Genomic DNA, 13,237 nt, shown 5'->3' on the forward strand with positions numbered 1-13,237 from the left:
GTGCGGTGCTGTATGGATAAAGTTGCTGCTAATTAACGGCGTGTGAACGCCAAGTTTTGACTTGCTTTCAAAAACTCAAGCAGTCTGAACATTTCTTGATTGGAAGGGGTAGGGCTTTCCAGAGTGTAGCTGCCTTCAGTAGAAAGCTCCTACCACTCCAGGCAGTAAGCTTTGCTCTAGGGGCAGAGTAGCATTGCATAAGAGGATCTGAGCTTTCGGCCTGGGAAGTACCATGTGAATGTGGAATAAGTCTTTAGAGGGCAAGGGATGATGAGGAATTGTGCCCAACTTTGGCCATGGCAGAGGCTGAGATGCACAGTCACTTTGGACTGAATGTGTGAGTCACTGGTTTACCTCCCCGTAGTTCTGCTGATCCTCAGAAATTTCCAAAATGAGTCCCTTGCCCAACTATTTTTTCCGATCGCCTGTGCATGTTGTACATTCTGAATGTTGTCAGAGGTCATCCCCTCAGACTGTGGATATTGAATTGAGTAAGGTAATATACTTCCACAGGTGTGTTGTAACTGTTCCTAACATCATGCTTGCATTGTACAGGCCTAATGCTCATGTGACATTTTGACTGTCCTGGAAGATGCTAATGTGTGAGACAATCGACTTTTGAGCACAAAACGCAAACGCTCAGAGTAATCCTCACAACAGATAGCAACACAGCACATGTGTAGACAAAAGACCCATCTCACACTTTCACTCCCTCTTCCTCCCAACCTAAACTCCATCCCGAACATCCTACCTGTTTTCACCTTGATAATCTTCAAAAGAAGAGAGAGTCCCAGAAAACCAGAAAGGACTGGGTATAGAAATATAGAAAAACTAGATTCCTTTCTGTGTTATTCAATGTTAGGTTTTGTGGCCATCTGGCCTACTTTTAGTGTTTATACTTCTAACTGTGCAGAGAGGTTCAATTATATAGGTACTTATTATTACATCACACTAGAGTGACTTTCTTTCTCACAACATTTTATTTTCATTAGTTAAAAACATTCATATAAAATTTATCACAGGACATTTCATATCCAACATATATATTTGAGCATTCCCTAATCTAATACAAAAGTAAATCCTATTCTTGTTGTTGCTCAAAAACACAAACACAAAATAAAAAGCCAATCCTTTTGGCATATGTTGTTTAAAATCTTTAAATTGTATATCATTTCAGGCAGTCCTTTTGTCGACGCATTTCGGTGCGTTGAGGTCTTTTAGGCACCTTCCTCAGGACAGACTTATAGATTTCAAAAGTTGTACTTCTCTCTAAAATTAAATAAAAACAATTAGTGTCTAATTTTGTTGAGAGTTCTTCACTGTCTCTATAGTGTGGGTCTCTTATTGTACCTTATATCTCTCTCTCCGTTTATTGAAAAGGCAATCTTACTTTTATTGCTAATGTTACGAAACTTCCCTCTTCTTCTATTTAGGGGACATCCGTCGTCTTATATTTCAATTTCTTTAATCTCTATAATATAGAAAAAGCAAGACCATGTCATATTTTAACCTTTGCCTTTGTTTCATTCAGGGCCTGACATGGTTTCTCATGTTACTTACTTAAAAACAGGAGAATAGTTGTTTTCGTGTCTTGTTTGTTAATTTGCGTCTTTAAATTTGCGCACGAAGTTCTGGTAAACGTGTTTCTTATTATCCATCTATTGAGGAAAATATCAGAACCTTAATATCTTATGGTTTATTAAAGTTTTTACTATCTCCCTATGAGGCTGGCTCTTCTCTCATTCAATTACATACCTGCTGGGTAGGGTTCTTTGTTCCCTGTGTTAGTCATATTAACAGGTCCTCCTTTGTAGTTAGTTTGCTGGGCACCTTCTCTGTAAGGTTATTCTTTTACCCCAGACCCTGATAAAGGAATATAAAGGAAACGGTATATACTTATAATATTTTGTGTCATTTCTGCATGTTTATAAGCATGTTTGTTCTATTCTTTTGATACCCGTAGATTAACCGGGTACTCATGCCACCATGTTTTGGTTCGGCCAAACAAAAGATTTTCTATCCTGTATTATCCTTATATATATTGATATAAACTTAGTTGTAAGAAAAATATTAAGTCCCCTCATTCCATATGTTTATGTATTACATTGGGGAGACACTATTGTTCCTATTCCTTCCTATTCAAACAAGTGATTGAAAAACCTAACATTGAATACACAGAAAGGAATCTAGTTTTGCTATAGTCACCTTGATGATGTCTTGTTTGCCCTTACCCCCTTTGAAGCCCGTGCCTTAGCCTCCCAAAGTCCAAAAAAGCTCTCCCACACCCAAACTATCCCTTCCACTTCCCACTCCACCCCAGATAAAGAGCATCCCCACCCAGCATTACATTGGGGAGACACTATTGTTCCTATTCCTTCCTATTCAAACAAGTGATTGAAAAACCTAACATTGAATAACACAGAAAGGAATCTAGTTTTGCTATAGTCACCTTGATGATGTCTTGTTTGCCCTTACCCCCTTTGAAGCCCGTGCCTTAGCCTCCCAAAGTCCAAAAAAGCTCTCCCACACCCAAACTATCCCTTCCACTTCCCACTCCACCCCAGATAAAGAGCATCCCTACCCATTGAATCCTAACCCAAAACCAAATAAAAAACGACAACAAAAAACATCCCAAGGACAAGCCCACCCTTTCTACTCCCACTCCATCCCAGAAATAGCATCCCCTGATCCAAGCCCAAAAAAGAAAAAAGAAACAAAAATGCTCCGAAGGACAAGGCACTCCTTACACTTCCCACTCCAGAAACAGCATCCGCACCCCCCAGATCCCAGCCCAAAAATAGGGAGAAAAAAATCTTCCCAAGGAAAAACCTAACCCCCCCCCAAACCTCAACTCCGCACGTCCCAAGTACCCCCTTTGAGGGGCCTGCTATACCCTTTGTGAGGAGGTTCCCTGGCAGTGTCAGTAAGGGCAAGTTACGTCTCACAGTATTGTGCTGTGGCACAGGAAATGTGAATAGACTGGCCATTGACCTTTGTTTCGTTTGATGGGCTGTTAGAGTATGAATAAATATTTTCTTGTTTTTGAAGAACTCGGTCATGTCATTACTATTCAAACTATTTGATGTTTTTCTATTGTTATTGTTATTGACTACAGTTGTGTATGTTTAATCCATCATTGCTGAACCATTTGAAGTTGTTAGTGTAATGTGTCCTTGGGTCCTGTGCTGGACCTACACAGGACAAGAGGTAATGTTGGAGGGATGAATATGTGGGTTGAACTGAGATTGATGCAGACATTGCCTTGGGTGTCATGTGATATTGTAAGTATTTCAGTTAGTCCTGTCCAATGTCCACATCATTTAGGTTGCAGTAGCTCCATGATGTATGTTGGATATGTGTTTGGTGTATTCAAGTTGGATATTTGTTTACCCACACATGAAGGATGTTACCTGTGTGGAGTTCTGCATGGACATATGTATCATTTCCTGTGTGTACTGTACACCTACTTTAACTAGATGTGTAACAAATGTTGTTTGTGCTTTGCTTGCTTTGATGAATACACATTCCCTACATGTGCATGGCATAGCACTTAATAATGCTCTTGGTTGTCCCTGTTATACTTCAATTCACAGGTCCAGGCCAAATTGAGTTTGTGAGGCATGTGCAATATTGTACTGTGCCCCAGGGCTTCACCCTTTTCATGGTTTCCTCGATAGAGGTATTGCTGTACTGAATGGATTGTTTACATTATGCCATTAGAATGCTTCTTACACTGGTTCTATGTAATCCCATTGACTGACAATGTATTTTCATGTGGAAAGGGCGAGAGTCCAATACAGAGTTGTAGCAGAAAAGATTTGTTTCAATTTAATGACACATCCATACAGATGTTTCCTTGATATCAAAACAGGACCTGGGGCGTGTGCAATGTGAGTGTGTCAGTTACACTATTGCATCTTAAATTGAGTTACAGTCACATGGTCTCATGGCAGTTGTAGTGATCTCTATGTGGACTTCCTAGAACTTGAGAAATTGTAACCTGCATGTGATGTGACCATCAGTACTCACATGGCAGACAAGTGTGAAGGGGCAAGAGAAGTATGCCACAGACATTTATAGGAGTGAAATTGATGAAGAGGTGTTGTTGTGGAACACACATTAATGCACACTTTACCATCACTGTATATGATATGTAAACACATGTCCATTGGTGAACAGTGAGTCTGTGCAGTATCATGGTTTTGGCCTACGATAGCATCCTACAGATGTCTTTTTTATATTCATATGGAACAATCCCAGACAGGGTCCAACTTCCCTACCTGGTCCAATATGGGGCATAGTTTTACTGAGGAGTCTATGGAAACTGGGATTTGTATAACTTACCGCTGATTTCGCTAGTGACGGATGGGTTTTGGACGTGATCGAGCAGGTACAGCAGGGACAGGACATGTAGGACCGGCTCCATGGTGGCACAAGACTTGAGTGTAGAGGTGAGTATTGGTGAGATTCGTCCTTCTATCCTTCCCTTTCCACCATCTCAGATGTGGTGGTTGGACTGCCATGGAGTGGAGTGGTGTGGCTCACTGGTTAAAGGCGGCAGACCCGAGAGCAGAGGACAGCCCGGGACCAAGGTTCAATTCCCGACGCGGCAGGGTCGTGGACCAGGGTCAGCGGACTCGATAATTCTCATCTCGGTGCCTACTCTAACCAGGGATCACACTCGGCAACTCTGGGCATTAGCTTGCCTCATCTCCACAACGGCCCCCCACATACGCCGGGGATGCCTGGTTTCACCTTGGAGATACCCAGTAGGGACCATCTCACAGGGAAAGCCAGGACGGGTTCCCCAGTGGTCTACTGCGCAGAGATACTCCTTCGGGAGTCGATTCTAGCGCATTACAAACCCACAAGTAATTAATTAATTAATAATGGTCATGCCAGCTGTAACAAAACTCGTAGTTGAGCCAGCCTTTTCACTGACGATCTAGGCCTCCCACAGGCTCATTGGCCTATTCCACAGCCTCCATGGTCAGAGTTTGCCGGCAGTGTCAACTGGACCATAGCTGTGTTTCTTTCGTTGAACCACATGTCTCTTAATAGAGTGGTGGGAGCGCTGAACTCACAGAGGTCAGACAGCAACCGCAGGCATGGCGGTTCCCGGAACACCAAACTCGTAATCAGGCCCTTAGTGCTTTGTTATAGTTGATATTTTCTAGCAGTTTGTTAGTTTGGAAGTAAGTTTTCTTTTCCTTTAGGTAGTCTATCTAAAAGGATCAAGATTACAGAGTGTGTTACTATTTATCTGTTAAAATATATTTTAGTCTGATAACAGTTAATGTTTAATATAAATATATGTATTTCTTACTTGAATTTTCAATCAATCAATCAATCAATCATTGCATTTATATAGCGCACTACTTACCCAGAGGGTCTCAAGGCGCTGGGGTGGGGGGTCTGCTACTGCTCGAACAACCAGGTCTTGAGTTGCTTCCTGAAGGCGAGGTGGTCCTGGGTCAGGCGGAGGTGGGTGGGGAGGGAGTTCCATGTCTTGGCGGCGAGGTAGGAGAAGGACCGTCCCCCTGTGGTGGCTCTACGGATGCGGGGGACGGCGGCGAGGGCGTGGCTGGTCGATCGAAGCTGGCGTTTGGGAGCGTAGAAGTTGAGGCGGCTGTTGAGGTATCCTGGGCCTTGGCTGTGTAGGGCTTTGTGTGCGTGGGTGAGGAGACGGAAGGTGATTCTCTTGTTGACCGGGAGCCAATGCAGATCTCTCAGGTGTCCGGATGTGGCTGCGACGGGGGATGTCCAGGATGAGTCGTGCTGAGGCGTTCTGGATCCGCTGGAGTCTCTTCTGGAGTTAATTTTAGTTGTAGAGGTGATTTAATTCTGTTTTAATCACTTCTTGTGAGAAAATGGCACAGTTTCCTCTTTTTTCAGCGTTTGTCGTTTTTGGGGTGTTTAGTTGTTTTAATTAATGTGCCTTTTACATTGTTGGCTTAATTGTTTCTTTGATTTTATTGGTTAAAGTTGTTTATAGTTGTTTATAGTGTTATTATATTGCTTGGTTTGATACAGTTTGAATGGTTTTATCAGTAGAGTCCTTGTTCGGTAAAGCTAATTTATGTTTGTTGTATAATATATAGTTTGTTTTATTTATATATGAATTATGTTGCATATATAGATGATGTAATATTAATGAATGTGTTTATATGTTTATAGTCAATAATGGTTGTTTGGGTATTTTTAAGTATATGTGTTTTAGGTGTATGTTTTTTGGGGGAGGTTTGTTTAACTTTTGGCTAATGTAATGTATTTTTATTTTATTACAGTTGTTTATTAAAAGTTTTTGTCTTAAGTTAAAATTGTTTTTGGGTGTATTTATAAGGATTTATTAGTTATGTGGGTTGTTTTAATTAGTGTGCCTTTTACATGGTGGCTTAATTGTTTGTTTGATTTTATTGGTTAAAGTTGTTTATGGTGTTATTTTTTTGCTTGGTTTAATACAGTTTGAATGGTTTTATCAGTTGAGTCCTTGTTTGGTAAAGCTAATTGGTGTTTCATTTTTGTAATATAATATATAGTTTGTTTTATTTATATATTAATTATGTTGCATATATATATATATATATATATATATATATATATATATATATATATATATATATATATATATATATATATATATATATATATATATATGAACTAATATTATTGAATGTATTTATATGTTTATAGTTAATAATTATTGTTTGGGTATTTTTAAATATATGTGTTTTAGGTGTACGTTTTTTTGGGGAGGTTTGTTTAATTTTTGGTTAATGTAATATATTTTTATTTTTTATGGTTGTTTATTATACGTTTTTTTCAGTAATTGTCTTAAGTTAAAATTGTATTTTGGGTATATTTATAAGTAATGTGGGTGATAATATTGTGATCGATATTGTGTTAATCGATATTTTTGACATTTTACATGTTTAAAATAGTTAAGGCCTTGATATTTTTGTTATTGATATAAAATTTCTGATATTTGTGTATATCGCTATTAGTAGGATCAATATTATGTCAGTGATCCCGCTATATAACTTTTTGATGAAGCTCCTCTGCAACTTAACATCTAGATCAATTCGGGTTTTACTTGTTAATAAAGTAAATGCTTCTTTTCAGGTCACACTTGCAGACAGTTGTAGCTGTCTGAGACCTTATATTACCAATAAACATACACATACATAAATATATACATACAGTCCAGAAACTGGGGCCTTTAGTCAGCCCACATCAGCCACTGGCTGTTGCCATTTTTCCAAAAGTTTGTCATTAGCTAGGTGGGCTGTCTTTAATGCCATGGCATTTTATGTGACTTTAAGCAATCACCTGTAATAGCCTCTCTGCTGTGCTGTGTCCCCTATCTCTTTGTCTCACCTCCATCCCACTACCCCCAGTACCAGCTACCACCCAGTGCATGATATGCCACCCTTTGTCCCTCTCCCTCTCTGTAATTGAACAGAGCCAAAATACAAGTGAGCCAGTGCTTGTTTATTGAGGTTCCCATAAACATAAACAGATCGACATTTGATTTTTTGAAAAACACTAAATGGAAGAATGAAGGTAAGCCTTGCAGGACCTAGCCTCTATCCGGTTGATTAGTGTTAGTTGGCTGTTAGTTCCAAGGTTTCCTGTCTTGGAACACAGCCAATTTGATTCCTTGACAACACGTATAGACTTAGATAATGAACAGCTTTGATTGATAATACAACACAAGAATGGGGGCAAATTTTACCTCAAGTCCCCTCCGTTCATAATCGTCATCACCAGGCACACATCTGTTCTGGTTTGGAATGCATAGGCCAAAGAGACGATAAACCTACTGTGGACTTTAGCCAGGATCCGCTTCTCAATCATAGCACCCTGCAAAGAAAGATCTAAAATGAGCGCTCAAGGTGAAACTTTGTGCATCGAACATATATCAACAGAGCATGTTTTAGGTATACATTGGTTATCTGGTTACACTAGCTCAACACAGTGCTATGTTGCAGTGCCCCTATGCAACACAGTTACAGTGTACCTTGAAATTTACAGCAGTTGCAGGTTTCATAGGAAAGTGAAGTTACGCAGCATTTGTTAAAGTATAGGAAAGATTACAAACTTTAAAAAAAACATGTATTTGTTTTTCATGGTAGAGAGGCAAGCATTTAAAAGTCATTGTTACATGTATCATTTAATTCATTCAATGATATCAACGCCAAGTGAGCTATGCCAAGAGCAGAATATTGAATTCAGTCAGGTATAGTAAGGCTATAGCATCAATTAGAATATTGGAATGTTTAGAGTTCCATTGAAGACAAAGATGTGACTCAGGACTATTATTGGCTGATATAAGCCCTCTGCTCCAATATTCTAATGTTTATTTTTCTGTTTTGCACTTTTTAATTTTGAACATTCGACCCACTGAGAAAGGGCTACATGCTTACAGGTCATATGCATGTGAGCATATCTCTTAATTGGTACTATTGTAATGTTTTATTGACTTAGTAAGCATGTCCAATCCGCTGGGTGAAGGCCTGGGCACTTTATACTTAGTACTGCTAGTCCTGTCCTGGCAGTCTATGTCTTACTCAAAATACCTTGGCATATTGTCATTACTCTATATCATGACTTTTTTCTGCCACAGCTATTTCTATCAATGAAGGTTTCAGCAGGATTTATATCTGGTGTAAAGCAGTTAATACTGTGAGACCGGCCTGTCTGCCTCTGTTATGCTGGACATACTCATTCTTGGATCTCTACTTTTAGAGCTAAGCTCGTCATGACTTTGAATACCAAATGACAGGTTGAGTTTTTCGATTGAAAATGAATACCAAATGAATTCCCTCTAAAATTAATTTAATGTTACTATGTGTCACAGAGGTTATCTTGAACACCTAACTCACGGGGCTATTCACAAAGTTAACTTACACTTGTGAGTAATCTACACATAGCTTCCTTCTGAGACAATATACACCATCTCTAATACCTTCTTATCCTGACAAGACTTGAATATGTCTGAATCGGGGGAGGAGCCGCGCCAGCGACCAAGATGGCCGCTTGAGCATCGGCTCCGCCGGCCGCCACATCCTGACTTGCCATCCGGCACACTATCCTGAGCCCCGTCCCTACCATCTGGTGGGGGACCGGCGCCTGAGCCACTGGGCGAAATTCCGAATGATTTGGGCACTCGGATGACTTGAATCCATCGTCTGGAACTTTTGGGGCCTTTAGGGAGCGCCACGGGGACCCTGCGTGTGGTACTGCCCGCTTTGGAGTTCAACAACAACGGCGAGTGGAACTGGAAGTGCGCAGTGGCACTCGATCCACGGAAGTCGCATCCAATCTGAGGGGCTCTCGGGTCCCCATCTCAAGCCATTTGACTCAGCGCACCCTCGCCAATACGGAGCAACCTGAGGCTGCACCGATTGCCTTTGCGAAATAGTGGTTCGCTTGGTTGGCGGAGTTGGTGACCATACAGAAGTTGAAAATGGCGGCGAGGGGAGATCCCGAGAAGCTACCCCCGAAAACATTGAGGAATACCAGACCGGTCCAGTCCAACAGACTGGAAAAGTATAGTTTCTCCAAGGGGTCCCCGGTGGACGAGAAACGCGCTCAAGTGAGTGGCCATGAGGATGGCCCGTCTGGGGCGAACCCGACACTGAAAGACTTGATGGCAGCGATCACTGGGATCCAGTCGTCCCTCGGTAAGATGGACTCCAAGTTGGACACAGTGACCATCGAGGTGGGCTTAATCCGAGCTGACTTGACTAAAACCTTGGACACACCGATGGACAATGAGGAACAATGATCCCGTGTTGATCGTAGCAGTTGACCATGGTGGCAAGGGAGCTGGTTTGATCGGGGCGATCTCTTAATCCCCCCTGACATTGTTATTATCTTGGGCGTTTCTAGTATTGATGGGGGTTTGTATGCGGGTTTGGATGGTGGGGGCTGGTGGCCTGTCGTAAGGTCCTCCTCCGTTTTCTAAGCTTAGATATTGTAGTTAGTTCTGGGGTGACAGGCACACTGCTAGTTAGGGATGTGCAAAAGTTGCATGCAGGGGTGCAGAGCAGGGGGTTGGGGGGCTGGGTTGTGGGGGCTTTTGTTCATTGATTTGTGTTTTGTTTATGACCAATGCTTGCAATGGATGTTGCGTAACGCTTTGGAATTTTCGGGGGACGAATATGGCTTCAGCTAGACGGGGTTTGGGTGTGTCTGTCCTCAGTTGGAACGTGAATGGCTTGGGACACAAGATCAAACGTGCAATGGTGGGACAGCTGATCAGACGCCGGTCACCAGATGTGGTCTTACTCCAGGAGACTCATCTTATGGGAAAGAGATGTACGGCGCTTCACAGGGGAGGGTATAAGCTGGTCGCCCATGCCGGTTTTACCTCAGGCTCCAGAGGGGTGGGGATACTAGTTAAAAATTCCTTCCCGCTCACCATACAGGCTACCTGGTCTGATAATCGTGGCCGATAAGTCGGCATCTCGGGGCTTTGGGAGGGCAGAACAATCACATTCCTTTCAGTATATGTCCCCCCCGCATTGCAGACAGATACCTTTCGTGATCTGAGTACGGTGTTTTTGTCGCTACCCATTGGCATCATGGTATTAGGGGGCGATTTTAATGCGGTCACGGACGGAGAATTGGATAGGTACCCCTCCCGTGTGTTACTGCCCTCTAGTAGATGGTTGTCGGATTTTGTTACTGGAACAGGTATGGTGGATGGGTGGAGGCTCCGGCATCCTGGTGATTTGGAGTACACGCATGCGTCCGCAGCGCACCACTCTTTCTCCAGAATTGATTATGTGTTGTTGCCTGCGTAGAAGACGGTGTTCGTTCAGGAAGTGCGTCATTTGGCCAGGGGAGTGTATGATCACTCTCCGATTTGGCTGCAGTTGAAAGTTGGACCGGACAATGTGGCTAGGGTTGCCCAAATTAGCGCTTGGCGGTTGAGAGACCCCGCTACCAAAAAAGAGCTTGTGCGTGTCACTGATAGCTACTTTAGCGAGAACGCAGGGACAGTTGACTCTGACTGCTCTCTCTGGGAGGCTTAGAAAACTGTTGTCAGGGGGGAGGCTCTCTCCCTAATCTCTGGGCAGAAGAAGAAGAGTTGGGCGGAAATTGACAGAGTTGAGGCGGAGCTATCGGCCGCGGAGAGAGAGGTCTCCACTACTGGGGACCCGAGGGATGTACACCGCCTCGGTCTTCTTAGGGACGAGTTCAAACACTTAGCGCGAGAGGGGGGGAGGGAACAACACGCTAACACCCAAAGCAGAATCTACGAACACGGAGATAAGGCCGGGAAACTTATCGCGAGGGTGGTGAAGGGTGACTGGGGGTCACGTCTGGTCCCAGAGCTGCAGATCGCAGGCTCGGGGGTCACGACGGATCCACAGCTCATTATGAGGAGGTCTACACCTCGGCGGGGCTACACACGGTAGAAGAGAATGCGGAGGTCATCCGAGACATCCCAATGACTGTTTTATCGGCCGAGAATCGGGAGTTTATGGATTTTGTTATAACAAATGACGAGGTTGCGATGGCTATCCGGGGGGTACGCTCCGGGAAAGCCTCGTGCCCGAACGGTATTCCCGTTGAACTCTATAAACTTCATGCGGACCGCTTGGCTCCGTTCATGAAGGCCATGTATCTTGAGAGCAGGGAAAATGGCGTACTTCCTTATGACGAAAGTATTGCTAATATCGTTGTTATTTATAAGGACGGTAAGCCTCGTTTGGACAGTTCCTCCTACCGCCCAATTTCTCTCTTAAATGTGGAGCCCAAGATTCTGGGTAAGCTGCTTGCGAATCGGCTGGTGAAAATCATAACTGAGCTGGTACACCCGGACCAGTCCGGCTTCATGCCGCGCCGCAACACTGCCCTTAATCTTCGTAGACTCCACGGGGTGGTGGCGGGTTCAGCTCGCATCCATGAGTCAGCGGTGTTCTTGTCGTTGGACGCCACTATGGCGTTCGACAGAGTGGAATGGCCCTATCTATTTGCAGCGCTGGAGAAATTCGGGTTCGGCCCGGAATTTATACGATGGATCCGTCTCCTGTATTCTGCTCCGCTGGCCCGGGTAGTGGTGAACAACCATAAGTCCAGTGACTTTCAGCTTGGGCTGGGCACCCGACAGGGATGTCCCCTCTCGCCACTTTTGTTTGCCCTGGCTTTGGAGCCGCTTGCGGCTTGGGTACGATGGGATAGATGGATCAAAGGGTTACGCTGGACTCCCGAGTGGGAGGACAACATTTCGCTATACGCGGATTATATCCTTATGTATTTGACCTCCCCCCGGGTAGTCCCTCATTGTTTTCATGGATATTTTGGCGATATATGGTAGATATTCAGGGTTCGCCATTAATTGGAAGAAATCGGTCCTATTTGTGTTGAGCGGTGACCCTACCAGATTGCCAGAGAGTTGTCCGGTAAAGGTAGAACAGGGGAGTTTTCGCTACCTTGGTATCTACATTTCTCGGGATTCTAAAACGCGTTTCAAGGCTAATTTGGTTCCCTCCCTGGTCAGACTCCACCGGGATATTGCAAAATGGAAGGAACTGCCGCTCTCCCTATTGGGTCGGGCGGTTCTGTTTAAAATGATGGCGCTACCACGGTTTTTATATGCATTACAGAACTTCTTTGATCCCGTGCCTCCCTCCTATTTCAACGAGATAGAATCGCTACAGCGTCAGCTTCTTTGGGTTGGGAGGCCGCGGATCGCGCTATTTAAACTGATGTTACCCTGGTACGATGGCGGGATCGGACTGCCCAGCATTAGGAAATACTACTGGGCTTCCCAACTGGCCCCTATCAATCATGCGATCTATGGCTCCCCGGCAGACCCCGGGTTCGCAATGGATCGTGGCCAGTTGCCGGGGGGTGAGTATACCCGGATATTGTACGCCAAGCGAGGCAGGTTCCCTTTGTTGGGTCCCGCGTCGGCTTCGGCACGAGCGTGGCATGATGCCAATCGTGCTCTTAAATGGTAGGGTAAGATAACTATGGCCACGCCATTATGGAACGCTGAAGCCTTGGGTAGCCTGTGGAAGTCGAAGGGTTTCGATCAATGGGATTTGATCGGTGTCTCCCAGGTCTGAGATATATGGAGCAAGAACGGGATATTGACTTTTGAGGAATTGCAGTCTAGACACCATCTGAATGAGAGTGAGCGATACCGCTATTTGCAAATTAAGCATGCTTTGGCGGCTGCTATCCCTCGCGATGTGACACCGCCGGAGGCCTCCCCGCT

At 43.9% G+C, this 13,237-nt stretch overlaps 1 protein-coding gene across 1 annotated transcript in view; it reads right to left on the reverse strand.

The window, feature by feature from the left end:
- Nucleotides 1-13,237, reverse strand: part of GRK1 (G protein-coupled receptor kinase 1) — a 656,045-nt gene that overhangs the window by 499,535 nt on the left and 143,273 nt on the right. Inside the window, exon 2 of the mRNA XM_086933387.1 lies at nt 7,736-7,863. Coding sequence (XP_086789513.1) covers nt 7,736-7,863 — 128 coding nt within the window. The remainder of the gene's footprint in view (nt 1-7,735; nt 7,864-13,237) is intronic.

The sequence above is a fragment of the Lissotriton vulgaris genome, chromosome 8, assembly GCF_964263255.1.
Source record: "Lissotriton vulgaris chromosome 8, aLisVul1.2, whole genome shotgun sequence".
NCBI classification, from domain to species: Eukaryota; Metazoa; Chordata; class Amphibia; order Caudata; family Salamandridae; genus Lissotriton; species Lissotriton vulgaris.